The sequence below is a fragment of the Leucoraja erinacea genome, chromosome 1 (assembly GCF_028641065.1).
Source record: "Leucoraja erinacea ecotype New England chromosome 1, Leri_hhj_1, whole genome shotgun sequence".
Taxonomy (NCBI): domain Eukaryota; kingdom Metazoa; phylum Chordata; class Chondrichthyes; order Rajiformes; family Rajidae; genus Leucoraja; species Leucoraja erinaceus.
Genome location: NC_073377.1, coordinates 17835595 through 17850809, shown reverse-complemented (window position 1 = coordinate 17850809; position 15215 = coordinate 17835595). Strand labels below are relative to the sequence as shown.

The 15215-nt window shown below is 39.8% G+C and overlaps 1 protein-coding gene across 1 annotated transcript in view; it reads left to right on the top strand.

Annotated features, from left to right (window-relative positions):
* dym (dymeclin) overlaps positions 1-15215 on the top strand; it is a 304411-nt gene that overhangs the window by 107788 nt on the left and 181408 nt on the right. The window contains 3 exon segments of the mRNA XM_055659199.1: positions 1449-1631; positions 7115-7293; positions 9382-9507. Coding sequence (XP_055515174.1) covers positions 1449-1631; positions 7115-7293; positions 9382-9507 — 488 coding nt within the window.

Sequence of the window (15215 nt, the reverse complement as noted above, 5' to 3'; positions counted from 1 at the left end):
CTCTAAATGCGGCTAACCAAAACTATTTAAAGGTGTAACGTGACTTCCTGACTGATACTCAATGTCCTTACCAATGAAGGCAAGCATACCATATACCTTCTTTACCATGCTATCAATTTGTGTTGCCATCTTCAGGAGGTTGTTGACTTGAACCCCAATATCCCTCTATACATCGGTGCTGTTAAGGGTCTTGATCTTAATTTTAAACTTTCCCCTTACGTTCAACTGCCAAAGTGCAACAGCTTGTGTTTGCTTGGACTAAACTTGATCTGAAACTTCTTTGCCCATTTCTGTGGCTGATCTATAGTCCTCTGTATACATTGCCAGCCTTTCTCACAGTCCATGACCCCAGTAATCTTGGTGGCATCTGCTAACTTACTAACCAACCCATCCATATTTACGTCCAAGTCATTTATATATACCGCAAACAGCAGAGGTCCCAGCACAAATTTCTGCTGAACTCAACTGGTGACAGACCTCCAGCCTGAATATTGTATTTAATTTATTTATTTTTGCTAGCCATTGGGAAAATACATGTCTGAAGAAGGGTCCCAACCTGAAATGTCACCTATCCATTTTCTCCAGAGATGCTGCCTGATCCGTTGAATTATTCCAGCATTTTGTGTCTATAGGGAAAAAAACATGTTTTTGACATGTTTCTGTCAAATTATGTCAAATTACCTTACAAATGATGTCCACATTGGGCAACTGGGATTATTGCATCTAGAATGGTAATAATTTCTATTTCTAGGGTTATTCCACTATCAAAATTAAAATGGCTGGCCATTAAATTATTTAATTCCCAATTCATTTTGTGTGCACTAACTCAATAGAATTGGTTGGAATTTTTATGTCAAGTTTGGGAATGATTGGATTGACTGTTATTGTAATGATTGTCAGACGGTTAACATCATCCATTTAAGCCTGCAAGCTGTTACCTGCACATAATGTAAGTGACCTTAAAATAAGGTCTTTCTTCAAGAAGGTCAGGAAAAGATGTATGCAACTTTCATACCGGAGAGTAGCGTTGATTGAAGGGTTCTGACATGAAATGTCACCGATCCATGCCTCCAGAGATGCTCCAGAGTTACTCCAGCACTTTCTGTCTTTTTTAATCTAATTTTCATATTTGTTTTTACTCCAGAGGGTTGTTTACCAGGATGAGTCTATATATTGTCATATAACTTTAACTTCACAATAGTAATTGTATTTTAATATGAATGTATCTCTGCTTTGTTCTTTCTGCTAATCTGTTCCAAGAAATAGTCATTACTGTTGGTGAAATTCTCACCAAAATTAATTCTCACACTTGGCCAAGTCCAGTAAACTTTTATTTGTATTAACTGTGAGTTAAAGGTGAGGGTAAAGACAAGATGGTGAATTTATGAATATCTGAGGACATTCTTAATTTTCTTACCACCCATGACATTTCTTTTTCTCTGTAACAGCTGGCCTGTGGACGGTTCTTACAATGGGAGGAGTTGGGAGTAAACCAGCCCCACAAGAGGAAACATCATCCCCATTGGCTAATCGGAGCCTCTTATTGCTACTTGTTTTATCAAATCTGAGTAGCATGCCAAACAGACCAAATCCATACCGACAGTCAATAATGTCCTTCAAGAACACACAAGGTTTGTGTTAAACTTATGAACATGGAAAATGTTAATGTTTTGTTCACAGCTCATTTGCTAACTAGAAATGTTCTCTTTGCATGAAACCTCTCTCCTGTTTGACCTGGAGATTGGATGGCTACTCCATAGAGGTACTATCCTCAATAAGTGTTTCACATCAATTGCTGAACCACACCAGATTGGTTTGTTGGCCTCTGTTCCTTATTAGCAGTGAGCTGTAAGTTCCAAAGAGTATTTATTGGACTCCGAAGACAGGAAAATATCTTGCTCAGATGCTGGCTGAGATTGTTTGTGGGTAACCGGCTGGTTGACTTTGCTGTAGACAAGTGATGGTTGGAAGAGTTACAGGGATATAATATAACATAATTCCAGCATTCTGTTTTCATTCTGCAATGAGCCCCTGAGGGAAGAAAAGCAGAATTAAAATGTTAAGTCCTTGGCCTTCCATCGCAACTTAATCTATGTGGACCATCAATGTGGCTGCCAGGCACACGCAGAAAATTACACTGGCATTACGTACTGTTATCATGCATAAATTCACTTTGCAAAAGGGACCTCAACTAAGTGCTGTGATCCATTCCCAGACCAAAGGTCTTGACCATAACATGATTGCTGCAGATGGACTTCTATATTGTTGGAGATGGTTGTATTCCCATAGATGGGGTTGTTAATCTTCCAAATGTCCTCTTATTTTGATATGAAAGATCACAATGTGATATTGCAAGTTTAGTGTTTGCAATTATCCAGTTTCAAATTATTGAAAACGATTAGTTAGTTAGTCCAAAACATCTATTTAATCCGCTGAGTTCTTCCAGCAGTTTAAAAAAAATTGAGATAATCCACCTTCGTGTTGTTGACATCCAAGAGGATAACATCTCAGTTGTCTGTATTTTACTGCGGTTGCCCACTTCTTCATTCTGTCCAGATCAAATTCGAACTTCTCTGCACCTTTGTCAAGAAATTGCATTTAATTGTCTCTTCTGAATCATTACTGTATATGATGAATAGCTGGGGTCCATAGTGCCTTGCTAGTCACTATGCTTGGCTTCCTGCTAGTCAACCAATTTTCAATCCACATCAGCACCTTAACCCTCCACAGTCGTGTGTCCCCCCACCCCCCGCCCCCCCCCCCCCCACCACCAATCCCATATATTTTACATGCTTCAGTATTATGTAGACCTTTTTGAAAGCTTTCTGAAAGTTCAAATACATCACATTGGCTGATTTCCCCTCATCTATTCTACTAGATTCATCATCGGAAACAAATTCCAGACGTTTTGTAAATCCACATTGCCTCTTTTTGATCTTATCAGTCTTCTCCAACTCTTCTGCTATTACTTAATCAGCACATTCCTGCAACCAGGTGATCTATCTATAATTCCCTGTTTGCTCCCTTATTTTTTCTAAATATCGGGGTTACATTAGCTACTTGCCAATTCATTAGAACTGTTTTAGAGACTGAAGCATGTTGGGATATGATCACCAGTACATCAAGTATTTATAGAACTGTCTCGGATGCAGTTAATGATCATGTGCACAACTGTGGTGAGGTACTGGTGGAATGAAAAATCTTCCCCGTCGGATACTAGTAATGTAGATTTTTAATGTAATTGGTTAATTTCAAGGTCACCATTGTAGATGTGATTTCAGATATTTTTAAATACTTTAATTTATATTTGAGCTGAAGTGATGGAGTTCAAATTCATGTTTTCAGATAAATGCTTTAGGTCACCAGACACCAATGCAGGAACTTAACCACTATACTAATGGGCTTCCTGTCCAGCCACTATACAGGTGCACAACCTTTTATCCGGAGTTCCGGAAACCGAAAAACTCCGAAAACCGGCCATTTTTTCCAGGATGTCGTCTGCACACCAAAGCTCGCGTTTGGCGCCAAACTTGACCCGAAACGACCCATGGTCAACCCAGGTCTGTACTACTGTAGTGCTGCCTCCTCCCCGGAGACCGGGGAGACACTTAAACATCTGTAAATCATTGCTTAAATGTTAGCCAGTTAGTTTGGAGGGCTTTTATGTGTGGGGGAGGGGGGGGGGTGAAGGGGGTAAACTTTAATTCTTAGTCCCCTACCTGGTCGGAGAGGCGGGGGAGCGGTCAATGCCTTACCGGGTCGCCGTGCAGTAAGCTCCGCAGCGCTGTGGCCGCTGGGGCTGCGGGCGGCGCCGGTTGTAGCTCCGACCCCGGCAACTTCACCCCTGGCTACGAGGCGCTCCAAATCCAGCGCTGCCCGCGGCCGGACGCCCGCAGCCCCAGCTCCGCGAATGTTGGGAGTCGGCGGCGTCGCAGCGCTGGGATACCAGCGGGGAGCGGGCAATGCCTTACCGGATCGCCGTGCGGTAAGCTCCGGAGCGCTGTGGCCGCCGACTCCCAACATTCGCGGAGCTGGGGCTGCGGGCGTCCGGCCGCGGGCGGCGCTGGATTTGGAGCGCCTCGCAGCCAGGGGTCGAGTTGCCGGGGTCGGAGCTCCAACCGGCGCCGCCCGCAGCCGGACGGAGCCCCCAGCTCCGCGATGTTGGGAGTCGCCGACCAGGTAGGGGACTAAGAATTAAAGTTTCCCCCTTCACCCCCACCCCACCACCACCACATAAAATCCCTCCAAACTAACTGACTAACATTTATGCAATGATTTACAATGATTCCCCGGTCTCCGGGAAGGAGGCAGCCGCTCCAGACTTTTCAAGCCGCCCGCGCTACCTACCTAATCTACACTAAAAATCTTCCATTCGGAAATCCGAAAATGTCCGAAATCCGACAAGTGTCTGGTCCCAAGGCTTTCGGATAAAAGGTTGTGCACCTGTACTTCATTGGTTGTAAAATGCTTTGGACAGTCCTGAAACCATCTATACTGCTTTGTATATGGTTTCTGACCCCCTTCCATTAAACCAAATTAAAATATGAATTGTTTACTACCAACCTCGAATTCATCAACTGGTTCGAAAGTGACCATGAAGGAGTCTACTCGTTTTCTTTACTGAAATTGGCAATTATTCTCAATTGAATGCACATTCATTTTTTTGTGCAATCTTAACGGAAGAATAATGATAATTGTGTGGTGTTGTGTTCACAGACATGGAATCATAAAGTTGCAGTGTGAACAATTAGTATTTTAAAACTTTGGTTTGAAAGGAGTGCTCCTGAGGAGGCAATTAAAGATCAACCATCTGGTTCTAGAGTCACATAGAGTCCAGATTGGGAATGAATGCAACTTTTTTCATTCAAGTAAAGTGTGAAACAGAAGGACTTTTGTAACAATACAGTAGTACAGTAGTTTTATGGTTGCCATTATTGAGACCAGCTTTTTTTCTTAAATTGCAGGTTTATTTATTAGCTCGTATTCAGATCCTCCAGCTATCATACTGGGATTCAAACTCCTGACTGTATCAGTGGTCCAGATGTTTTCCTGCTCCTTTTGTCACTGCATGTTATTATAGTATTGTTCCAAATTCTGCTGGCAACTTAAAATGATCAAATGTTATAAAGGCATTTTTGTAGTTATTTCATAAAAGTTGGAGGATATCTTAGGCTTCACAAAGAGCGCAGCAGGTATCAAATGTGGGAAATTAAAATAAGGATCCTATTTTAAATTGTAGAATCAAGGAACAGCAGATACAGTTTATCAAGGAAAGGCACATAATGCTATGGTGACTCAGCGGGTCAGGTAGCCTCCCTGGAGAACATGGGTAGGTAAAGTACTGGGTCAGGACTCTTCTTCACACTCTTCTTCCGTCTGAAGAAAGGTCCCAAACCTAAACCTTACCGTTACCAGCTTAGTTTTAGTTTAGTTTATTATCGTCACGTACTGAGGTACAGTGAAAAACGTTTTTATTGCATGCTATCCAGTCAATGAATAGATAATATAGGATTACAATCAATCCATCCACAGTATACACATACAGGATAAAGGGTATATAATTTTGTGCAAATTAAGTCCAATTGAAGATAGGTCAAAGGTCTCCAATGAGCTAGATGGGAGGTCAGAACCGTATCTAGCTGGTGAGAGGACATGTGAGAAGTTAAGCTGCCTGATAACAGCTGGGAAGAAACTCCCTGAATCTGGAGGTATGCATTTTCACACTTCCGTACCTCTTGCCTGATGGGAGAGGTGAGAAGAGGGAGTGACTGGGGTGAGACTGATCCTGGTGGGTCGTGCCAAGGCAATGTGATGTGTAGGTGGAGTCAATGGAAGGGAGGTTGGTTTGTTTGATGGTCGGCAATTTCTTGCGGTCTTGGATGGAGCTGTTCCCAACCATGCTGTGATGCATCCTAATAAAATGGTTTCAACAGCACATCTGTAGAAGTTGGTGAGGGTTGTTGGGGATGTGTTGAACTTCTTGCGCCTTCAAGGGAAGTAGAGGTATTGGTGTACTTTCTCGGCCATTGCTTCGATTGCTGGTGATATTTATTCCTAACAACTTAAAGCTGACAACCATCTTTTCGGCACCGTCAATGTATTCCGAGGTGTGTGTTCTGCTTTGTTTCCTGGTTAATTATAATCTCCTTTGTTTTGCTCCATTTATCACTACTGGAGATGTGATTCTATATCCTTTTAAAATCATTATACATGTATTTATAGAGAACATTCTGGAAAGGGTGTACACATATAGATGCCCCTGTTCTTCATTGTTTAATTGTCGTATGTACTGACAATGGAACAATGAAATTCTTAGTTGCTGCAGCTTTGCAGGCCCATTAACACAATAACACAAATAAACATACAATAATCAATAATGCAACTTGATCAACAAATGTATACTGAAGAGTAAATAGGCATTTTAGAAAAACCTAAGGGTTGGAAGTGGAGAATGAATTTTCCATCATGGTCAACAGGTTAATTGAACAGCATTTTGGAACTATAAAAATAAAACTATGAGTGATACAGAGTTTTAATAACTACTCAAATAGTATATGGAGAAAGTCATATAAATGAGAAAATAAGGTTGTAAATTTGGCAGGTCAAAATAAAAAATGGAAAGTGCAAGTGAGGCACAGTCAAAATTGTCAGCTAAAATCCCTCATTATTTGGACTGGTCATTTTATACCACACTTAAAGTAAACTCATGGCAAGATCTATTTTATGCTCCCTTTTCACTCTGCTTTTTGGAGCAACTGAAACCTCAACACACAGGGCTTTAGCTACTTTTTACTAGGCAGTGGAACCACAGGTCCCCATCTGGTACATATTATATACATGTTATTTCCTTCTAGAGAGGGTTGATAAGATATTTTAATTGATCAATTTGCTTATGGATCGACAAATGAAGTACAGATTAATCAAGGGATATGGGGAGAAGGCAGGAATAGGGTACTGATTGAGGATGATCAGCCATGATCACATTGAATGGCAACACTGGCTCGAAGGGCCGAATGGCCTACTCCTGCACCTATTGTCTATTGTATCTATGTACAACACTCAAGTTTTGATATTGAGGATAATTTCAATTGTTTGTTTTGATCCCTCATTTCAGATAATACTGCCATCCCGTCACCAACCCCCCACTCCTTTCAGATAAATTTCAACAGTCTATACACAGCGTTGTATGAACAACAGAAATCTGACCAGGCAACTCTTCTGCTGTACACCTTGTTGCATCAGAACCCCAATGTGAGAACGTATGTTTTGGCCCGCACTGACGTGGAGAATCTGGTGAGTGTGCTTTGAATTTTTTTGGCATAAGTAGAGTAAGTGCAGTCGGCGGTGATGAGAAATGAAACTTGTTTCTTCTGATCAGCATGGCCAAGAACCACAGTGTTGATTTTTTTATCCACTAAGTTATGGGAGCTCTTTTCATTTCAGTTGGTGAATATATATTTGCCATTCTTCACAAATGTACTTCTGTCATTAACAGGCTGTGGTTTAAATCTTATGGGGTTAGATTTCAAAACTAGAAAGTCTGGAATTTGATGCAGGGGTTATTATGCTTTGTTTTCATTTTACAGAATGGAAAAATTTCTGTCAACTTCTAAACTAAAGACAACTAAATATAGAAAAACCATGGTTATTTTGCTCTTTTGTGCAGAAAATAGATTGTACATCCAAATCTTATTCTGATTAAATTCCTCCTTTTCACGATTTTTGTTCTCTATTCATTGTCCTTTTTCCTACAATTTTTTTTAGTTTCCCAACCTTAGAACCCAAACATATTAGAAACGAGAACTAAGCAGCACCTCCCTCCCTAACCCTCCCAACTGTCCTGAAAATTATTCACTCTGAGCAACTATTCAAGAGTATATATGTATGTTTTTAAGTATATCATTCCCCTTCAGATGTTATCAAATTTAAATTCCTGTCCCAAAAGCAATAATTCAGTTCTTCTACCTGTGTGTTCGTTTTTCCTCTAATTTCTTCTTTGTTCTTTCTAATTCTGTTAAACTTCTTTAGGCTCGATAGAACCATTAATCTTTTAGCAATTCACTGGTCAGTAGAAAGAAATTAGGTGATGTCATCGAACCATTTCTCTTTGCTTTAACCAAAATTTGGCTAATCCTGGGATTGTATGTTTATGTGCCTTCAGTCTCAGGGTACATGATCCATGGATATAGAGTAGATAAAAGAACATTTAAGGAAAAAATCTTCAAAACATCACTGGCAGTTCACCACATTCTCACTAATGACTGATCTAGTACTGAAGTGATGACTCTTGAATAATTTTAATTAATTGGAATCATGGCTTAAGTTGAATCTAAGCTTTGCAATTAGAATTATTTATTTGATGCATGACATAATGCAATGGAATGCAGAACAATTTCAGCGTTGACATTAATTTGGATGGATATTAGAGATGTGTTTAAAAAATACTCAGGGCTAGTGATGTACTTTAACCACAATGAATTCTGGAGATGATATTCTGGGTCAGAATAACAGTAGATCAAAGAAGTAAACATGAACCAATGGCTGGATTTCCTTTTGGGGAAAAAAAAATTCCTAGCTCCCAGTTGATTCAATGTTGATTAGAACTCAATGCTATTTTATTAATTATCGGCTCAAATCTACCAAATGGGATTTTAATTTGCATCTTTAGATCATTAATCCTTGCTTCTCGATTATCAAACAGCATACTACTAGTCATTTTGTTATACTATTAATTTGTTTGCCACTGATCTTTAATAATTCCCCTGCACAATTTAATTCTTCCCCCGCACAATTAAAGCATGGAATAATCTCCACCCAACTATAGTTACCCAACCAGATGCAACTAAATTTAAAGTAGCTCTTTCTTCCCAATAACCCTTTCTGGCTTAAGCCCTCCCTTCACCACCTCCAGTTTTAATTCCATTTGGAATATTTTGGAGGACCAAGAAACCAAGAACCAAGAATTGCTTTGGTGGAGTGAATTGCTTTTCTTTGCTGGTTTTTAGGCTATGTTCAAAATGGAGGAAGGTGATTTAATCAGATTGGTATCAAGGTCCAAAATTTACCTCAGAATTAATATCATTGGGCCTGTTTTAAAACATGTGCTTTTCCTTTTTGAATATGACTGTATCTTATACCACATTTGGCATCCTGGCTCAATTATGGTGCTGATGCTCATTTTTCTGCCTTCAAAAAGAAAAAAAATTGATAGTGGAGAGTGAATTTGAATATGTACATTAATGAGTATCGTGACTGCAAATTGGTCATTTATTTTAAGAGAGTAACTGGAAATTACTGCTTAGATAAATGACAAAGTGTGAGGTTGAAATGAGGTTGAGATGGGGAAAATACGTGACCTTTCAATTTTTTTTTGATTTATAGGTTCTTCCAATTCTTGAGATTTTATATCATGTTGAAAAACGAAATTCTCACCATGTATATATGGCACTTATTATTTTGCTAATCCTAACTGAGGAAGATTCATTCAATCGCTCTGTTCATGAAGTGGTAAGTTGATTCTGCCTGAATGTGCTTGCTTTGAATTTCTTTCTTGAACTAATCACTGCTTGTCTTTGAATATAGTTCTGTGTTTGCTTGTGTTGACACATTTTATTTCACTAATCAATGATCATGAAGTCAAAGTAAACTTTATTGTCAATTCAAATAATGCAACAAGTAGTTACACAGAGGATTGAAATTGCTTTTCCCCGTACTCCAAATGTGCAAGTAATATTTATAACACAGACAGACTATATACCAATAAAGATAGACAATGGACATATACATTATATAAAATATTCACAGTGTGCCAGAGTGTAGTAAGATTTTAAGGTATGTTATTAAGGTGCAATAATAAAAGGTGCAATATAGAAAAGTGCAAATAGCATACTGCAGACATTGAGTTAAAGTTATTTTGACAGTCAGTTGGTCTTTGTTTGTGTAATGTTCATGGAATTTTCTTGAGTGTGTTGAGTAGTCTGATGGCCTGAGGGGAAAAGCTGTTTTTGAATCTGGCGGTTTTGCCCCGCATGCTGCGGTAGCGCTTGCCGGATGGTAGGAGGGTGAACAGTTTGTGTGCTGGGTGGGTGGTGTCTTTGATGATATTGGTTGCTCTCTTGCGACAGCGAGATGGGTATAAGTCCTGGATTGCTGGTTGGGGTGATCTGGTGATCTTCTCCGCTGTCCTCACCACTCTCTGTAGGGCCTTCTGGTCAGCAGCAGAGCAACTGCCATACCAGACTGAGAGACTGCTGGTAAGAATGCTCTCAATGGCACCCCTGTAAAAAGTGGTGAGGGCAGAAGGGGGGAGGTCGGCTCTCCTCATCTGTCGAAGGAAGTGGAGGCGTTGCTGTGCTTTCTTGACTAGGGAGATGGTGTTGGTGGACCATGTCTGATCATCAGTGATGTGCACTCCCAGGAACTTGGTGCTTTTCACAGACTCCACTGCACTGCCATTGATGGTGAGTGGGATGTGTGCTGTCTGTTTCTTCCTGAAGTCCACAGTTATTTCTTTAGTTTTATTGACATTGAATTGAAGGTTATTGATGTCACACCAGTTGATGAGTTGTTGTACCTCCTCTCTGTAGGCTGAGTCGTCATCGTGGCTGATGAGACCCACCACTGTTGTGTCATCTGCGAACTTGATAACCATATAATATAACCATATAACAATTACAGCACGGAAACAGGCCATCTCGGCCCTACAAGTCCATGCCGAACAAATTTTTTTCCCCTTAGTCCCACCTGCCTGCACTCGTACCATAACCCTCCATTCCCTTCTCATCCATATGCCTATCCAATTTATTTTTAAATGATACCAATGAACCTGCCTCCACCACTTCCACTTGGAGCTCATTCCACACCGCCACCACTCTCTGCGTAAAGAAGTTCCCCCTCATATTACCCCTAAACTTCTGTCCCTTAATTCTGAAGTCATGTCCTCTTGTTTGAATCTTCCCTATTCTCAAAGGGAAAAGCTTGTCCACATCAACTCTGTCTATCCCTCTCATCATTTTAAAGACCTCTATCAGGTCCCCCCTTAACCTTCTGCGCTCCAGAGAATAAAGACCCAACTTATTCAACCTATCTCTGTAACTTAGTTGTTGAAACCCAGGCAACATTCTAGTAAATCTCCTCTGTACTCTCTCTATTTTGTTGACATCCTTCCTATAATTGGGCGACCAAAATTGTACACCATACTCCAGATTTGGTCTCACCAATGCCTTGTACAATTTTAACATTACATCCCAGCTTCTATACTCAATGCTCTGATTTATAAAGGCTAGCATACCAAAAGCTTTCTTTACCACCCTATCTATATGAGATTCCACCTTCAAGGAACTATGCACGGTTATACCTAGATCCCTCTGTTCAACTGTATTCTTCAATTCCCTACCATTTACCATGTACGTCCTATTTTGATTTGTCCTGCCAAGGTGTAGCACCTCACATTTATCAGCATTAAACTCCATCTGCCATCTTTCAGCCCATTTTTCCAAATGGCCTAAATCACTCTGTAGACTTTGGAAATCCTCTTCATTATCCACAACACCCCCTATCTTGGTATCATCTGCATACTTACTAATCCAATTTACCACACCTTCATCCAGATCATTGATGTACATGACAAACAACAAAGGACCCAACACAGATCCCTGAGGCACCCCACTAGTCACCTGCCTCCAACCCGATAAACAGCCATCCTCCATTACCCTCTGGCTTCTCCCATTCAGCCACTGTTGAATCCATCTTGCTATTCCTGCATTTATACCCAACAGTTGAACCTTCTTAACCAACCTTCCATGAGGAACCTTGTCAAAGGCCTTACTAAAGTCCATATAGACAACATCCACTGCTTTACCCTCGTCAATTTCCCTAGTAACCTCTTCAAAAATTCAAGAAGATTAGTCAAACATGACCTTCCAGCACAAATCCATGTTGACTGTTCCTAATCAGACCCTGGTTATCTAGATGCTTATATATATTGTCTCTAAGTATCTTTTTCCATTAATTTGCCCACCACTGAAGTCAAACTAACAGGTCTATAATTGCTAGGTTTACTCTTAGAACCCTTTTTAAACAATGGAACAACATGCGCAGTACGCCAATCCTCGGGGACTATTCCCGTTTCTAATGACATTTGAAATATTTCTGTCATAGCCCCGGCTATTTCTACACTAACTTCCCTCAATGTCCTAGGGAATATCCTGTCAGGACCTGGAGACTTATCCACTTTTGTGTGGTTCGAATTATGTTTGGCACAACAGTCATGTGTCATCAGCGTGAACAACAGAGGGCTCAGCACACATCCCTGTGGGACCCCGGTGTTCATGATGGTGGTCTCTGATGAGTTTTTGCCAACTCTTACTGTCTGTGGTCTGTCGGTGAGGAAGTCCAGTAACCAGTTGCATAGTGGGGTGCTGATGCCTATTCCGCCGAGTTTGAAGATATGAAGACTAAAATGATAATATGTTCAAAATATTGGTCAGTTATGGGACCAGCTCCTGTGAAAGTGTGTAATACATAGCATTAATATTCTGGCTTGATGTAAACGTTATGATGAGTTGGTCATCTCTATCAGCTGCAGGTAAAAAGCCCACTGCAATTAGCCTTCTCTTCTTAGTGCATGGGACTGTAAAATCTCCCAAAGGAGAGAAAGACATTTTCATTTATGGAACACTTTTCAGTCTTATGTCTTAAACACCTCCAAATCACCATGATGAAACATGCCATCTGATTTTTGTTTCCCAAGCTCCCATTAACATGTGTAAAATGTAAAGTGCTGGAGTAACTCAGTGGGACAGGTGGCTTCTCCAGAAAGATTGGATAGGTGATGTTTTAGGTCGAGAAGGGTTTATACCCTTCTTCAGACTAAAGAAAGATCTTAATCTGAAATGTTGCCTATCCATTCCCTTTACCGATTTATTCTAGCACTTTGTGTTTTTCTTAAGATTCCAGTATCTGCAGTTGTATTTCTGATAAACTGATTAGGCTTAAATTGACATTATTGAGGAATAAATATTAATTAAGACATTTGGGGAAATATTAATTAAGACTATTGGTCCCAGCATCGACTATGGGTCTAAGGGTCTTGGAGCGGAACCCTCTGACCTTAAAGAGAGAACCAACTGACCTTTGAGGATCTTTCAGATCACATCCATAATCTATGTCTGGAAGTATTCGTACATATATTTTAGGCAAGAGCAAAATCGGGCTAATTGTGATCTTTCTCACTGAGCTTGCAAATGTTCATTTGTATTTGAATAATGACCACTGCATCTCACTATTGTTATTCAAGGAAATACGGTTTTATTGGAGGGAACATTGCAATTACATTAAAACTATTTGCTAAATTACCACAAACTAAGATGTTTCTCAAAAATGCATGCACTGGCTTATGAGGAACAGAAAAGATTTAGCTACCGAATAAAAGTGACAAATAAGTTAAATATTTTGTATTTCAGAAAACACAAAGCTATTTTATTCTGACCCTTCTTTAACTGGTGTTCTAATTTATGAATGTTCTGACCAGTTTGGCCTACATTTGAAATGTGTGGTGCCTGCCAATTAACCTGTCAGGAGAGCTTTGAATTTGTTTTTTCTAATTGTGTTTAGCTGCTAGAAAATATTATCACTTTTGATATTTACTTCAGGCTTTGCATGTGCGTTCCACTTCATGAGACAAGAGCAAATAGAATCTTATCCATCCCTGCACCCCACACAGTCTTAGTCCAGGAATAAGAGTAGACCATTCTGCTTTTTGTAAGATCTTACCTGATGTCGGAATATCTTTTTCCAATATTCCTAATGGCTTTGATAATCAAAATTCTATTGACTTCATTTTTAAATTAACATCAGTTGCTTTTTGTGGATTAGAGATTTATATGTTTCCCATTGTGGAACTGTTTCCCAACTTCCCAACCATGTGTGGAACTGTTTCCTATCTTCACTGTACAAAGCCTGGTCTAATTTACAGACAGTGCCCCTTACTCCCAGAAATCAGCATCAACAAAAAATATTTGTCACTATATACCATATAGGTTGTCTGTAGTCATTTGAAAATTGAAGTCAAAATGCCCTGAACCTTTTCATATTTTGGTAAATGCAGCTGTAGTTCAATCTTTTAAGTCTAAAAAGGATGACCTCACATATGTGCACAATGAAATCCATTTACTACAGTTTCTCTGGGTCTCTTCATATTTTGTTAATATTATGGCCCTTGGCCAGCTCAATAATAGCGCCTTTAATTATTGTGTGCTTTAATTTTCATTAGAGTGTTTCTGGAAGTCCAAAATGGATAAAGCTATACACTTTTAACACTTAAGTCATTACAAAAAAATCAAAAATAAACTAAAAAATATATATTTTGATGAATATCCGCATACCCCAATTTAGGAGCCTCGTTCTTGCTGACCAGCATCTAAACATTTTTTTCCCAGTGTCATGCATCCCATTAGTCAGACCATATATTCTAAGAAATGCTTGATTATTCAGGCAGACATCTAAGGTGTCACAATTCAATATGAAGAGCAAATCTTCACGTTTTGTAAATGTCTTCAAAGGATTGATAGGTTGCATCAATCTCCTATTTCCCGTTTCCTAGAGATGATGATGATGAAAAGCTAAATGAAAACCTCAGTAGGTTGAGCCGCATCTCTTGTGATAGAATCGCTGTTAATGTGTTGTTTTGCTGACCATTCATCAGAAAGATGATAACCTTTGTGTTTTGGAACTGGTCCAGTCTTTGTGCTGACCATATTTTTATCCGTAAGAAGGAAACTCTATGTTTAAGTTTATTATTTCACGTATACCGAAATACAGTGGAAGGTTTTGTTTTGTGTGCTATCCAATCAAATCAGGTAATACTATACATAAATACAATCAAGCCAAATTCACGTAATATAGGTAGAACATTCAAGCTTCTGTACTTTCTGTCTGATGGGAACAGGCGAGTTAGAAAGTTATTTGATTATGTAAGCTGCTTTCCTGAGGCAGTGTAAGGTGTAGATGAAATTAGTGGTAGGGAGTCTGGTCTGTGATGGACTATGCAATATCCAAAACTCTGCAATTTCTGGTAACCTTAGGCAGAGCAGTTCCCAAACCAAGCTGTGATGCAACCTAACAGATACTAGTAACAGATGTAACTAGTAGCGTGGATAGGGGAGAACCAGTGGATGTGGTGTATCTGGACTTCCAGAAGCCTTTCGACAAGGACC